This window comes from Hylobates moloch, unplaced genomic scaffold (assembly GCF_009828535.3).
Source record: "Hylobates moloch isolate HMO894 unplaced genomic scaffold, HMol_V3 SCAFFOLD_12, whole genome shotgun sequence".
Classification (NCBI taxonomy): Eukaryota; Metazoa; Chordata; class Mammalia; order Primates; family Hylobatidae; genus Hylobates; species Hylobates moloch.
Genome location: NW_026652287.1, coordinates 26,604,712 through 26,617,437, shown reverse-complemented (window position 1 = coordinate 26,617,437; position 12,726 = coordinate 26,604,712). Strand labels below are relative to the sequence as shown.

The following is a 12,726-nucleotide window of genomic DNA, read 5'->3' as shown; positions in this document are numbered from 1 at the left end:
GTGGCTCATGCCTGTCATCCCAGCACTTTGGGAGGCCGAAGCAGGAGGATGGCTTGAGGCCAGGAGTTTGAGACTCTCCTGGGCAACAGATGGAGACCCTGTCTATATAAAAAAAAAAGAAAAAAAATACAGATAAGGCTTAAGTCACCTTTGTTTGCCTTCTTCAGTCCCCATTTTCCCCTGGCTGCCGCGGTTTTCAGTTTGTTATTTATCTTTATAGACTCTTTTCATTCCATTCTCACTTAAGTTCAGTCAGCATTTACAATGTGTCTGTCACATGACAGACCAAGAATATAAAGATAAAAAAGATATAACCCTCACGCTCAGAGAGTCCGCTGTCCAAGAAGGGAGAGAGACACCTTCTCAAGTGGCAATCATATGTCATGATAGTCTGGTAACAGATGCTAAGGAAAGTCACAGAAAGGAGGTAACTTTTGGCATGACATTGAAGGATGCCTCTGATTCTGGGCAGAGATGAAGATGAGATGAGATTGAAGGACATTCTAGTAAAAGGAAAGAATTCTAAGACATAGACATTGGAAACTAAGTTCTAGGTCAGACCTCGCTGGAATGTATGATTTTTGTGAGCATTCTTTGGTGATAAGAATTTCAGTAGTATCATAGTTGTCCATATTCAGTGTGGTATATTTTCCTTAGTGAACCTTCTTATTGGTGAGGTTTCTGTTCCCAAAGCCAGAGAAAGCCCTTGGAGCAGCCTGAGCTATAGCAGGTCTTTTCTGTCCAGTATTATTAATAGTTGTCCCATGCTATTGCAGCCTGATTTCCATATGCATTTCTATGCTTTTGTGTAGTCGTCTCAAAGTCAGATACATTGAGGCGGTGATGCAGGAAGGGCGGGGAAGGTGGCACAATGGTGTGCTAGTTGGGGTGTCCCTTCCTCAGTGTCTCCTGATTCTTGGCCATGTGTGAAGTGCCCTGTAACTTATTTAGTATTAATTAATTATGTTTGAGATGGAGTCTCCCTCTGTTGCCCAGGCTGGAGTGCGGTGGCATGATCACAGCTCACTGCAGCCTCATGAGCTCAGGCAGTCCCCTCAACTCAGCCTCCTAAGTAGCTGGGACTACATGCACACATCATCATGCCTGGCTAATTTTTAAATTTTTTTGTAGAGACGAAGTTTCACTATATTGCCCAGGCTGGTCTCGAACTCCTAGGCTCAATCAATCTCCCACCTCGGCCTCCCAAAGTGCTGGGATTACAGGTGTGAGCCACTACGCCTGGCACCATGTAATTTATTGTTCAACCAGGGCACTTTTGAGAGTCTCTTTTTAAAATTATGCCAGGACAACAGGTGTAAATTTTGATTGTCCTGGGGAAACCTAGATGTGTGGTCCCCTTTGCCGTGTGGTAATTTGGGTCCCCAAGTTTGCCAGATCTCTAGATTTTTCAAGAGAAAGCAGAAATATGGATTTCTATGTGAAATCTCCTGATTTTAAATGGCTTCTGTTTTTAAAAAAGACACTGCATGGGCCAGACTGGCAATGCCAGTTTACAAACTCAGCTTTAGTGTATGTAATTACAATCACGAACATTTAGGATTAACTTTTGTAGAAGATTCCCCCCAAATAGGGCTCTGCATTTTTTATCAGTCAGCTATTGCTGCATAACAAAATACCACAAAACTCCTGGGCTTAAAAAAAATAAGCATTTATTATTACTCACCAGTCTGTGAGGCGACCAGGTGGCTCTTTTGGTCTTGCTGAACTCACTAATGTATTTGTGGTTCAGCTGTGGCTCAGGATGGAAGCTTTGCTGATCCTGGCTGGACTTTCTCAGGTGTTTGAATGCTGGTTGGCTATGGGCTGGTCTAGGATAGCCTCAGATGGAACAGCTGGGTTTCCCTCTCCTTGGTCTCTCATCCTCCTGCAAGCCCAGGCTTATTCTCATGGCGGTAGTAGGTAGACAGTGGACATGAACAAGAGTGGCCTCTTAAGGCCAAGGCATGAAACTGGTACTCTGGCATTTCCACCGCATTCTGTATTGGCCAAAGTAAGTCACAGGGCCAGCCCAGAAAAAAAGGGTGGGAAAAACACACTCCAGCATTTGATAGGAGGAGCTGCAAAGCTACCTTGGAAAGGGGATGGGTGCAGGGAGGGGTAAAGAATTGGGAACATTGTTGCAGTCAACCTACTACAATTACTTGTTCTTGTCTTTAAAAATTATGTACTTTAATAATGGACAGATAAAGGTATCTTTTTTTCACTTCAGATAAACGAATTAAGCTTTACATGAGAAGCCTACTTTGTCTTCCAAGCCCTCAAAAATGCATGCTTCCTATGCCAGGAGGCCTAGCTGTTATTCAGCAGGAGCTAGAAGCCCTAGGCTCTCAATATGCAAACATTGTGAATCTCAACAAACAAGTGTATGGACCATTTTATGCAAATATACTTCGAAAGCTGCTCTTCAATGAGGAAGCCATGGGGAAGGTAGATGCTTCACCTCCTACTAACTAAAGAAGAACTGACATTGGATGAGAGATTGGAAATCCAGCACTTTGGTATCCAGTCCACTTCCACTGATGGCATTAGAGATCCAGCACATTCTCAGTACTGTGGTGCAGTATTAGCCCAAATCTGTATAATGGGTAATATTAGCATTACAGAAGACACACACATAACATAGACCCTCAGAAGACATAAACATCACATAGACCCTATTTGTGCATCATTTTCAAGTTTAAAACAGACATTTGTAATGAACAGAAAACAATTTGTAATTAATTATATTACCTACATAATACTTGTAAATGTTTTCTTAACCATTTATATTTGGCTTATGACATTCAACCCATAAGGAGTTGTTTTTCTCACTTGTCATTATCAAACCTAATGATTTTCAATTTTGGTAAAACTCCTTAAAGGGCTGAAGGTTGTGAGAATAACTGAGGGAACTGATGTTCTGAATAAATGATGTGAAGTAAACATAATTGTATTTGGAATGTACAATTACATTTTATTAATGTGTTAATAGAAACTTACAAAGTAAGTCCTCAAATTCCACAAATATACCAAATCACACTTTATAATACCATTGCTCAGTATTTATTTAGAATTTTAATGTATTAAGTACATTTTCATGCTATATGCAAACTTTAGATAAAACCTCCCTTGTTTGTTTAGTGAAAATAGAAGCAACTCCCTTCTCAAATTATTCTAGAAGTTTGTTTCTTCTTACAATTTAGCCTGCTCTCCAAGAAAAACAATTTTTGCACAAATCTCTTAGTGAATGTCCTTGCATTTCTCAGGCCATTGATAAAGTTTATATAAGAGTTCAATATTTTTATGTGAGGCAGGGTTCATTTGGTTTACTTGTAAGAAGAAGAAAGGGAGTCAATGATAAAATGAGATCCCGTTCTCCATGAAGTTCATATCTGAAAAAGAAACAGTTAAACTTTGGATTTCTTACCCATGTAACTTAACTGGCAGATGTCTTTTGTGCTGATGAAAGCTTTACTGTGTTATGACCAAGATGCCCTTCTAAGGATCATTATCATTTGCCATTTTTTTTTTTTTTGAGACGCAGTCTCACTCTTGTCACCCAGGCTGGAGTGCAGTGGCGCGATCTCAGCTCACTGCAACATCTGCCGCCTGGGTTCAAGCAATTCTCCTGCCTCAGCCTCCCAAGTAGCTGGGACTACAGGTGCCCGCCACCATGCCCAGCTAATTTTTGTATTTTTAGTAGAGACAGGGTTTCATCATGTTGGCCAGGCTTGTCTTGAACTCCTGACCTCGTGATCCACCCGCCAGGGACTCCTCAAGTGCTGGGATTACAGGCGTGAGCCACCACGCCCGGCCTCATTTGCCATTCTTTTTGAGATGGAGGCTCACTCTGTTGCCCCGGCTGGAGTGCTGTGGCACAATCTTGGCTCACTGCAACCTCCGCCTCCCAGGTTCAAGTGATTCTTCTGCCTCAGCCTTCTGAGTGGCTGGGATTACAGGCACGTACCACCATGCCCAGCTAATTTTTGTATTTTTACTAGAGACAGGGTTTCGCCATGTTGGTGAGGCTGGTCTTGAACTCCTGACCTCGTGATCTGCCCGCCTCAGCCTCCCAAAGTGCTGGGATTACAGGCGTGAGCCACTGCGCCCGGCTTCATTTGCCATTCTTGAGCATTAAATCAAACCTTGCAAAGTTGGGCACTAGTTTGTCACTGAGACTTTAGAGAAATCTGCTTATCCTGGAATTACTCTTCTTGGAGTGCTGTGGGAAGCACTACAGTTGGGAGGTACTTGGTCTAAAAAGAGCTTCATTTGCATAAAATACATTTTTGATTGTTTTGTTTGCTAAGGACTCAATTGAGCCCTAGTAGTTTGGTGAGGTAGAGTGGGTAGAAAATAAAAAGAAGTATTCCTTTCTTCCCCAACCTTCTTTTCCTCACCACAACCTTCACCATTACAGTGTTACTTCATTATTTTATGAAGTTCTAGGAAATGATTGTGTGAACAAATTGTCTTCATTGTTTGTATTTGGGGAAATCTGCCAAAATTTGAGGAAAGTATGAACGTCAGTTTTTTTTTTTTTTTTTCTCACAATGCCCAATACACCAGCCATTCTCTCCACGTAAGCTGCTGCGTGCCAGTGGAGTATTACTGAAGAGTACACCATTGGTCTTAGGTATTTTTTTCTCTTCGTGCAGTCCTCTTCTGCCCATGTTTTCCTATGCACAGAAACTATAAGGTGCTGAAGACATTTGGTTTTCTCTTAAGCTGAAGGAGTTCTCAGCTGTTCCGTCTTTGGGGCATGGGCATCAGGGTGAATGTGACAGTAGAAAGGTAATATGTAGTGTGATTTTTTTTGTTGCTTTCTGGGGTGAACTGTATACTTAACAGGTGGTGTACTTTTTTATTACCGGATTTGAATCCAGCTGATCCTCTTTTATATACTTGATTATACTACAGTGGCCAGCAGGAAAACAATGTACAAAGTTTTTTTTTAATGCATTTAAAATGAAGGGCATTCTGCTTTTTTTTTTTTTTAGTGGCAAAGTAAATCTCAATGTTTCAAGTCTGGATTTAGGCAACTACATTTACTAGGATTTTTTAAATTGTATCCCTTAGCATGTTGTTTATTTGGTTTTTACTTAAATGTTTACTTCTAATGTTTTCCTAACATGGTCTCATTTTGTAATGTAAATTTGTATTAAATGCCATACACACATTTTCATTCTTCTGCTAAAACATGTATTGTGTGCACTTACTAAATTTTAAAGCATTAAAAATTATTTCGAGATAGCCAGTGTCTCTGTTTTCTAAACCACTTCTGGGTAGCTTGGGGCTGGAATATTGGATAGTTTTTATTGGACAGTCTTTTTAGAATGATTCTTCTGCTGACCATCAGAGCCTTACAGACATCATGTTTATTCACACATTCATTCATTGAGTCAACAAATACCTATTGAGCATCTGCTGTGTGCCTGCCAAGAAGTATCCCAGTGGTTGTGATACATAGATGATAAAACACGCTATCTTCAAGAAGTTTATAATCTAGTGAGAAGGACAAACTTGTGAACAGTTACAATAAAGTGTAATGAGGGTTAAAAAATAAGGCCAGGGCTGGGCGCAATGGCTCATGCCTGAATCCCAGCACTTTGGGAGGCCAAGGCAGGTGCATCACTTGAGGCCAGGAATTGGAGAAGAGCCTGGCCAACATGGCGAAACACCGTCTCTATTAAAAATAGAAAAATCAGCTGGGTGTGGTGGCACATGCCTGTAATCCCAGCTACTTGGGAAGCATAAGCAGGAGAATCACTTGAACCTGGGAGGCAGAAGTTGCAGTGAGCCGAGATCGTGCCACTGCACTCCAGCCTGGGTAACAGAGCAAGACCCTGTCTCCAAAAAAATAATAATAAAGCATGGTGCTAGGGAGAAGATGGTCAAACTCTATTTCATAAAGAAGATAATTCTTTAGCTAAAACATGAGAGATACATAGGAACTTGCCAAGAGGCCACAAAACAGGCCAAGTGCACAGTAAGTACAACAGCAGGGAGAAATGGTGAGCCACAGATCAGAGTAAGTTGGAAGAATGAAAGCGATGAATGAGAGGTGGCCAGGCGTGGTGACTCACACCTGAAATCCCAGCACTTCAGGAGGTTGAGGCAGGTGGATCGCTTGAGGTCAGGAGTTCGAGACCAGCCTGGCCAACATGGTAAAACCCCATCTCTCTACTAAAAATACAAAAGTTAGCGGGACGTGGAGGCAGACACCTGTAATCCTAGCTACTTGGGAGGCTGAGGCAGGAGAATCACTTGAACCCAGGGAGCGGAGGTTGCAGTGAGCCGAGATCGTGCCACTGCGCTGCAGCCTGGGCGACAGAGACAGACTTTGTCTTTAAAAAAAAAAAAAAAAAAAGTGATGAGAGGTGAAACAAGATGAAAGGTGAAACAAGTGATGAGAGGTGAAACAAGAAAGATGAAAAGGTTCTCGGATGCCATGCTAAAATTTGGGTGGGGGGCTGGGGTTGTTCTGAAAAGGAAAAAGAATCATTGAATCTCCTGAAACATGAGAAGATCATAAACAAATCTATGTTTTGGAAAGATTGCCCTGACAACACTTGTTGATGCTAGAATATTCCTACATCTAGTGTATGTATGTTCACATGCACTCACACATGAAGACATGATACCAGCAATTGAAGTGGACTCTGGTTAACTGAAGCAGAAAAGGAGGTTATTGGATGGGCATGAAGTACCTCACAGAAGTTAGTTAATCAGAGAGGAACCAGGTTTGGAAAATGGACAGGAACCAAGGCGATGCAAGCTGCAGGAGTCCAGCCACGCTGGAATCAATGCTTCAACTTCAGAGATTGATGTCTCAACTGTCTTTCCTTCTTTGCCTCATTTGCTTAAGATCTAAAGTCCTACATATCAAGATTCAGTTGAGTGAGTCTTAAGTGCCCAGGCTCTAATTTGCAGGGGATGAGTGAGGGAATTATGATCCTTACACTCCTGTGGTCCCACCAAAGTCATCCAATTAGAGATTTCTCCCAAATTGAAAGGGCATGCTGAGAAGCAGAAAGAGAAAAATCCACTGTGATGAACATTCATGAAATCTTTAAAATTTGGATGTGAGAAACGTGTGAGGAGACCACCCAAACCAGCAGTGCTTCTAAGAATTATACAAAAGATGATTTAAGGAAAGGCGTAGTTACAAGACAACCTTTCTTAATAAGTGTAGGTGAACTGCTGAACAAACAGCCCCCAAGTCTCAGTGGTCTCATAAGCTCATTTCTCAAAGCATAGTTCAAAGCAGGGGGTAGGGTGGCATTGGGGGGCGGGTCTTCCATTTAGCCATCCAGAGACCCAACTTCCATCCATGTCATGACTCCGCTGTCCTCTAAATCTTCATTCACTCAGCTGACAGGGAAAGAAAAAGACTGCCGATTTCCACTCATGTTCCATTGGCCAGAATTCAATAATGTGGCCTCATCTTACTGCAAGGGAGGCTGGAAAAAGTGCCCAGGAGAAAGGCTGTCATGGATATGGGTAAGCATTAGCCGTCTCCACTTCAGGTCCCTTCCAGTGAACCTTCTCTTCATGAAAATAGGTTTAAAATTACGTGCCTGATCGTTCAGTGGTAACTCCCCAGAGAGGGGAGGATTTGAAAGCCAGACCCAGGAGAATCGCTAATGAGTTCTGTAGTTGATTGGCAAAGTGTGCTACAGTGATGGGGAGTACCTCCTTTGTGCAACATATTTTTACTTCTCGGTCGCATCTTTCTCAAGACTAAAGTTCAGCCTGTTCTACCTCTGGGGATGTTCAATTCCAAAAATTTTCCACTAATTGTTCTGTAAAAGCATGGGACTAAGAGTTGTAAGAACTTAGTTTGAATTCACTCCTACTACTTCATAGCTATATGAACGCGAGCCAATCTTTTAATCTTGCTGAACCTCAATTTTCCACCCTACTTCCCTACCCTACTATCTGCCTACCTCACAGTTATTGTGAAAATAAAATGAGACATATTTTAAATTGTCTGCAAACTCTAAAGCATAATGTAGCCAGAATACATTATGATAACTGTAATTTATGAGTCCTAAATCTCTTTCAAGCTTCAAGGGGTTTTAGTATTTGGAGATGTGATGATCAAGTACTTAAGCACATAAGAACAAAAATTTTAATATCTCATCAGAACCATGGTTCATTAAGCCCAATATTGTCATTGGCAGAGAAACCCAAGGGTATGCAGAAGGCTGCGGTTATTGTCCTTGACGTCAACGTCAAAGGCTAGCAACAAAACCCAACATGTTCTAATTCCATTTAGTAATCAATTATGACATTATCCTCTATGATTTACTTTAATCTTTCTTTTTTTTTTTTTTTTTTTTTTTGAGACGGAGTCTCGCTCTGTCGCCCAGGCTGGAGTGCAGTGGCGCAATCTCGGCTCACTGCAAGCTCCGCCTCCCGGGTTCACGCCATTCTCCTGCCTCAGCCTCTCCGAGTAGCTGGGACTACAGGCGCCCGCCACCACGCCCGGCTAATTTATTTGTATTTTTAGTAGAGACGGGGTTTCACCATGGTCTCGATCTCCTGACCTCGTGATCCGCCCGCCTCGGCCTCCCAAAGTGCTGGGATTACAAGCGTGAGCCACCGCGCCCGGCTTACTTTAATCTTTCAAAAGGTATATTTGTATTATCATCTTGTGCCCTCTTGTTCTGTTTTTGGAGTAAGGCCTTACCTTTTCATTTCTAAGCTTACTATGTTAGCTTCTTTCAGATTTCAAGGGAAAGGAACAGAGGTATTTATTGTAAACTTTTATGAAGAAAAAAGGAAATCCAGGAATTTGTCTCAGCAGCTGTATTTGTAGGTGTGGTGAACCTGAATATAGTTTTTTTCTCTTTCAGAATATAATAAAAAAATATTAATAGCCACTGAGCACTTAACCTACGGCAGGGACTACCCGAAGTACTTTATGTAAATATCATATGCTGTGCATAAAAACTGCACAGCACATTGGGAGGCAGACTCCATCATTTCCATATGTGGAAAACAAGAATCAGAGAGGCTAAGGAACTTGCTCAACGTCACAGAACTGGTAAGTGTATTTGAACCCAAGGAGTCTAACCCTGGAATGTGTGTCATCCATCAAAAGTGTTTCTCAGGGCCACGGGTGCGCTGGCTCACGCCTATAATCCCAGCACTTTGGGAGGCTGAGGCAGGTGGATCACCTGAGGTCAGGAATTTGAGACCGGCCTGGCCAACATGGTGAAATCCCATCTCTACTAAAAATACAAAAATTAGCCAAGTGTGGTGGTACAGGTCTGTAATCCCAGTTACTTGGGAGGCTGAGGCACGAGAATCACCTGAACCTGGGAGGTGGAGGTTGCAGTGAGCCGAGATCGCGCCACTGTACTCCAGCCTGGGCGACAGAGTGAGATGCTGTCTCAAAAAATAAATAAATAAAAAATAAAAGAAAAGTATTTTTCAGGCCAGACGCAGTGGCTCACTCCTGTAATCCCAGCACTTTGGGAAGCCAAGGCAGGCGGATTGCTTGAGCCCAGGAGTTCAAGGCTACAGTGAGCTAGGTGACAGAGCAAGACCCTATCTGAAAAAAAAAAAAAAAAGGTATCTCTGTGGTGCTGTTACCAAATGCTGACTTGGCATTTACTTCTCAGCTTGTTGCTGCCCTCCTCTTTGGGGTGTCTTCATTAAAAGTGTCCTGAGAGGGAATACGATTGAGTTTGTTCGCCACATGTTAGTTTAGATGACCCACAAACCCCACATTAGATAGGGTTCTCATGATAAGCTACTTCATCCCTTAAATCCAGCCCACATGGCTGTCTTGGGCAGGTACCCAGCCCTATTGGTTTTGATAGGATAATAAGATCACATCACACAAGAAAGGTCTGGGGGCATGGCAGGCAGCTGAAAGTTTTTGGACTATCCAGTCTTGCTTAAAATGCAGAATGTTCTGACTTCAAGGGCTCTCCCTCTGCTCTTGCCTTTTGAGACTGAAGAGTCGTTATTCTTTCTCTGACATTGTTTCTGGTCTCTAGTTCTATTATGAATCAATTGAGACACAGAAATCAGAACCATATGTATCTTTTTCACAGTCTGAATGCATCAAGGTTTCAAGAAAGGAAGATAATCTTTTTCGTTGGTTTCTAGCATCTTCATGTTGAAGCCTCTCAGAGCACGGTCTAATTTCTTTTACAGGCCATAACAGTCTGTGATGGTACAGCTCCAGTGGATCTTTCTAGTGTCATCTACAGACACGACCCTTGAAAAGCCCTATGTGAGAACCACACTCAATTGTCAGAATGTGGTATAATGTACTCTAATGCCCTCATGCCATTGCTCATGCTGTGTTTCCCTACTTGAAATGTTTTCCGCTACCCCACGCTTTTGGTATGGCGTTATGATAGAGTGGTTAAAAGCATGGGTTCTGGGGTCAAATAGTTGTGGATTTAAATTCCAGCTCTGCTTGGGCAAGTGTCTTAGCCCCTGTGAGCCTTAGTCTCTTTACCTGTCAAGTGAGGATAATCATACTTATCCCCCGGGGTTGAGCACTCAATTAGAGAATGCACATCAAGTGGTCACTGCAATGCCTGACAGTAAACACTCAGTAAATGTTAATATTTCAGGGCCCAGCTTGGACACCTCTGCCTTTCCTTTTTCCTTGCTCTCCCTTAAACAAGATCCTCTATTCCCCCATGGCATTGGTCAATTTTTCATCTGGCTACCATAAGCCATTACACATTAAGTGATAAGATGGTATTCCAACATGTTAACCATTTTTCCTTCTGTGATCTCTTTTTTTTTTTTTTTGAGACGGAGTCTTGCTCTTGTCGCCTAGGCTGGAGTGCAGTGGCGTGATCTCGGCTCACTGCAACCTCTGCCTCCCAGGTTCAAACAATTCTCCTGCCTCAGCCTCCCGAGTATTTGGGATTACAGATGTGTGCCACCACCTCAGGCTAATTTTTGTATTTGTAGTAGAGACAGGGTTTCACCATGTTGGCCAGGCTGGTCTCAAACTCCTGACCTCGTGATCCACTGCTTCGGGCTCCCAAAGTGCTGGAATTACAGGCGTGAGCCACCGCGCCTGGCCTTGTGATCTCTTTTCCCTAATTTCCCATCCCTCTATTCAAACCACTGGTCTTTTTGTACTAATACCTCAGGAAAAGGACATGGCAGTAGAAAACAAAGAAATCATTAGACTGTTCCTGGCTTCTTGGTTTCAAAACTCCAGTCCCTTAGGGTATCAGAAAGAAGTTATAGATTTGACCTGGGGGAAGGACTATGAGGGACTGTGGCAGCTATGGTCTAAGGGCCAACACCATTCAGCATTAGCCAATTGTTGCCATATAAGACTTTGGGACCATGGCTACCAGAGCCTCCTGCTTTTGAAGAGAAACTAAACACAATCAGGATTCTTAAAAAGTGAGTATAATATCAAACATCACCCATTGCATTTTTTCTTTCAACTCACTCATTCAACACAAATATATTCAGGAACAACTGATGGGTTAGAAGTTGGAAATACAAGGACAAACAAGATAGTTCCCATACCAAGAGCTCAGTCTGGATAATGAGACACATAAAAAGAGGATATGGCATTGAGTGATAAGTCTTAGGTTAGTGATTTCCAAAGCATAATCACTGGAAAGCAACAGCAGGGAACTTACTAGAAATGCAAATTTGCAGGCCAGGTGTGGTGGCTCACGCCTGTAATCCCAGCACTTTGGGAGGCCGAGGCAGGCGGATCACCTGAGGTAAGGAGTTCACGACCAGCCTGGCCAACATGGTGAAACCCCGTCTCTACTAAAAATAAAAATTTAGACGGGCTTGGTGGCACATGCCTGTAGTCCCAGCTACTAAGGCAGCTGAGGCAGGAGAATCACTTGAACTCAGGAGGCTGAGGTTGCGGTGAGCCGAGACCGAGCCACTGCACTCCAGCCTGAGTGACAGAGTGAGACTCCATCTCAAAAAAAAAAAAAAAAAAAAAAAAAAGCTAATTTGCAGCTGGTGCAGTGGCTCACGCCTGAAATCCCAGCACTTTGGGAGGCCGAGGCAGACGGATCACCTGAAGTCAGGAGTTTGAGACCAACCTGGCCAATATGGCGAAACCCCATCTCTACTAAAAATACAAAAATTACCCAGGTATGGTGGCACGTGCCTGTAATCCCAGCTACTCGGGAGGCTGAGGCAGGAGAATCGCTTGAACCTGGGAGGGTGCAGTGAGCCAAGATTGCGCCACTGCACTCCAGCCTGGACGACAGAGTAAGACTCCATCCCCGCCCCCCCACAAAAAGCAAAACTTCAGCCCCAATTTACCAATCAGAAAGCTGAGATTGTTTTAACAAGCTCTCCAGGTGACTCTGATACACCCTAAAGTTGGAGAATCACCTTGATAATGGAAAGCAAAGAAGACTTTGGCACAGACAACCAACACACTTGAGCCAACCTTGAGATCCTCTGCCATCTATAAATCACTTTCACAGTCCCTTCTAGGCTAGATGCTAAATTGGTTGCAATCTGGTAATGCACAAGGATGAGACACAAATTGTACCTTGTCTCTGTAATAAGTAAATTGTAAGAACTTCGAAGGCAGGGTTGATTCTACTTTTGGTCTTTTTTCCATTCTTCTCCTATTTCAGATATCAGTGCAATACTTAGAAAATACAAGTACTGAAATTTAAGTAGCTCTTTAGGAAATAAGAATAATTAACCTGGTGCAAGGGTTCTACCTTTATGAGGGAGAAATTGGAA

At 42.8% G+C, this 12,726-nt stretch overlaps 1 protein-coding gene across 6 annotated transcripts in view; it reads left to right on the top strand.

Moving 5' to 3' along the window:
* The window catches only part of TCP11L2 (t-complex 11 like 2), a 46,377-nt gene extending 41,132 nt beyond the window's left edge, over nt 1-5,245 (top strand). For all 6 annotated transcript variants that reach the window (XM_058425467.1, XM_032168814.2, XM_032168815.2 and 3 more), the window contains one exon: nt 2,231-5,245. In XM_058425467.1, coding sequence (XP_058281450.1) covers nt 2,231-2,475 — 245 coding nt within the window. In that variant the 3' untranslated portion in view covers nt 2,476-5,245. The remainder of the gene's footprint in view (nt 1-2,230) is intronic.
* The last annotated feature ends 7,481 nt before the right edge of the window (nt 5,246-12,726 follow it).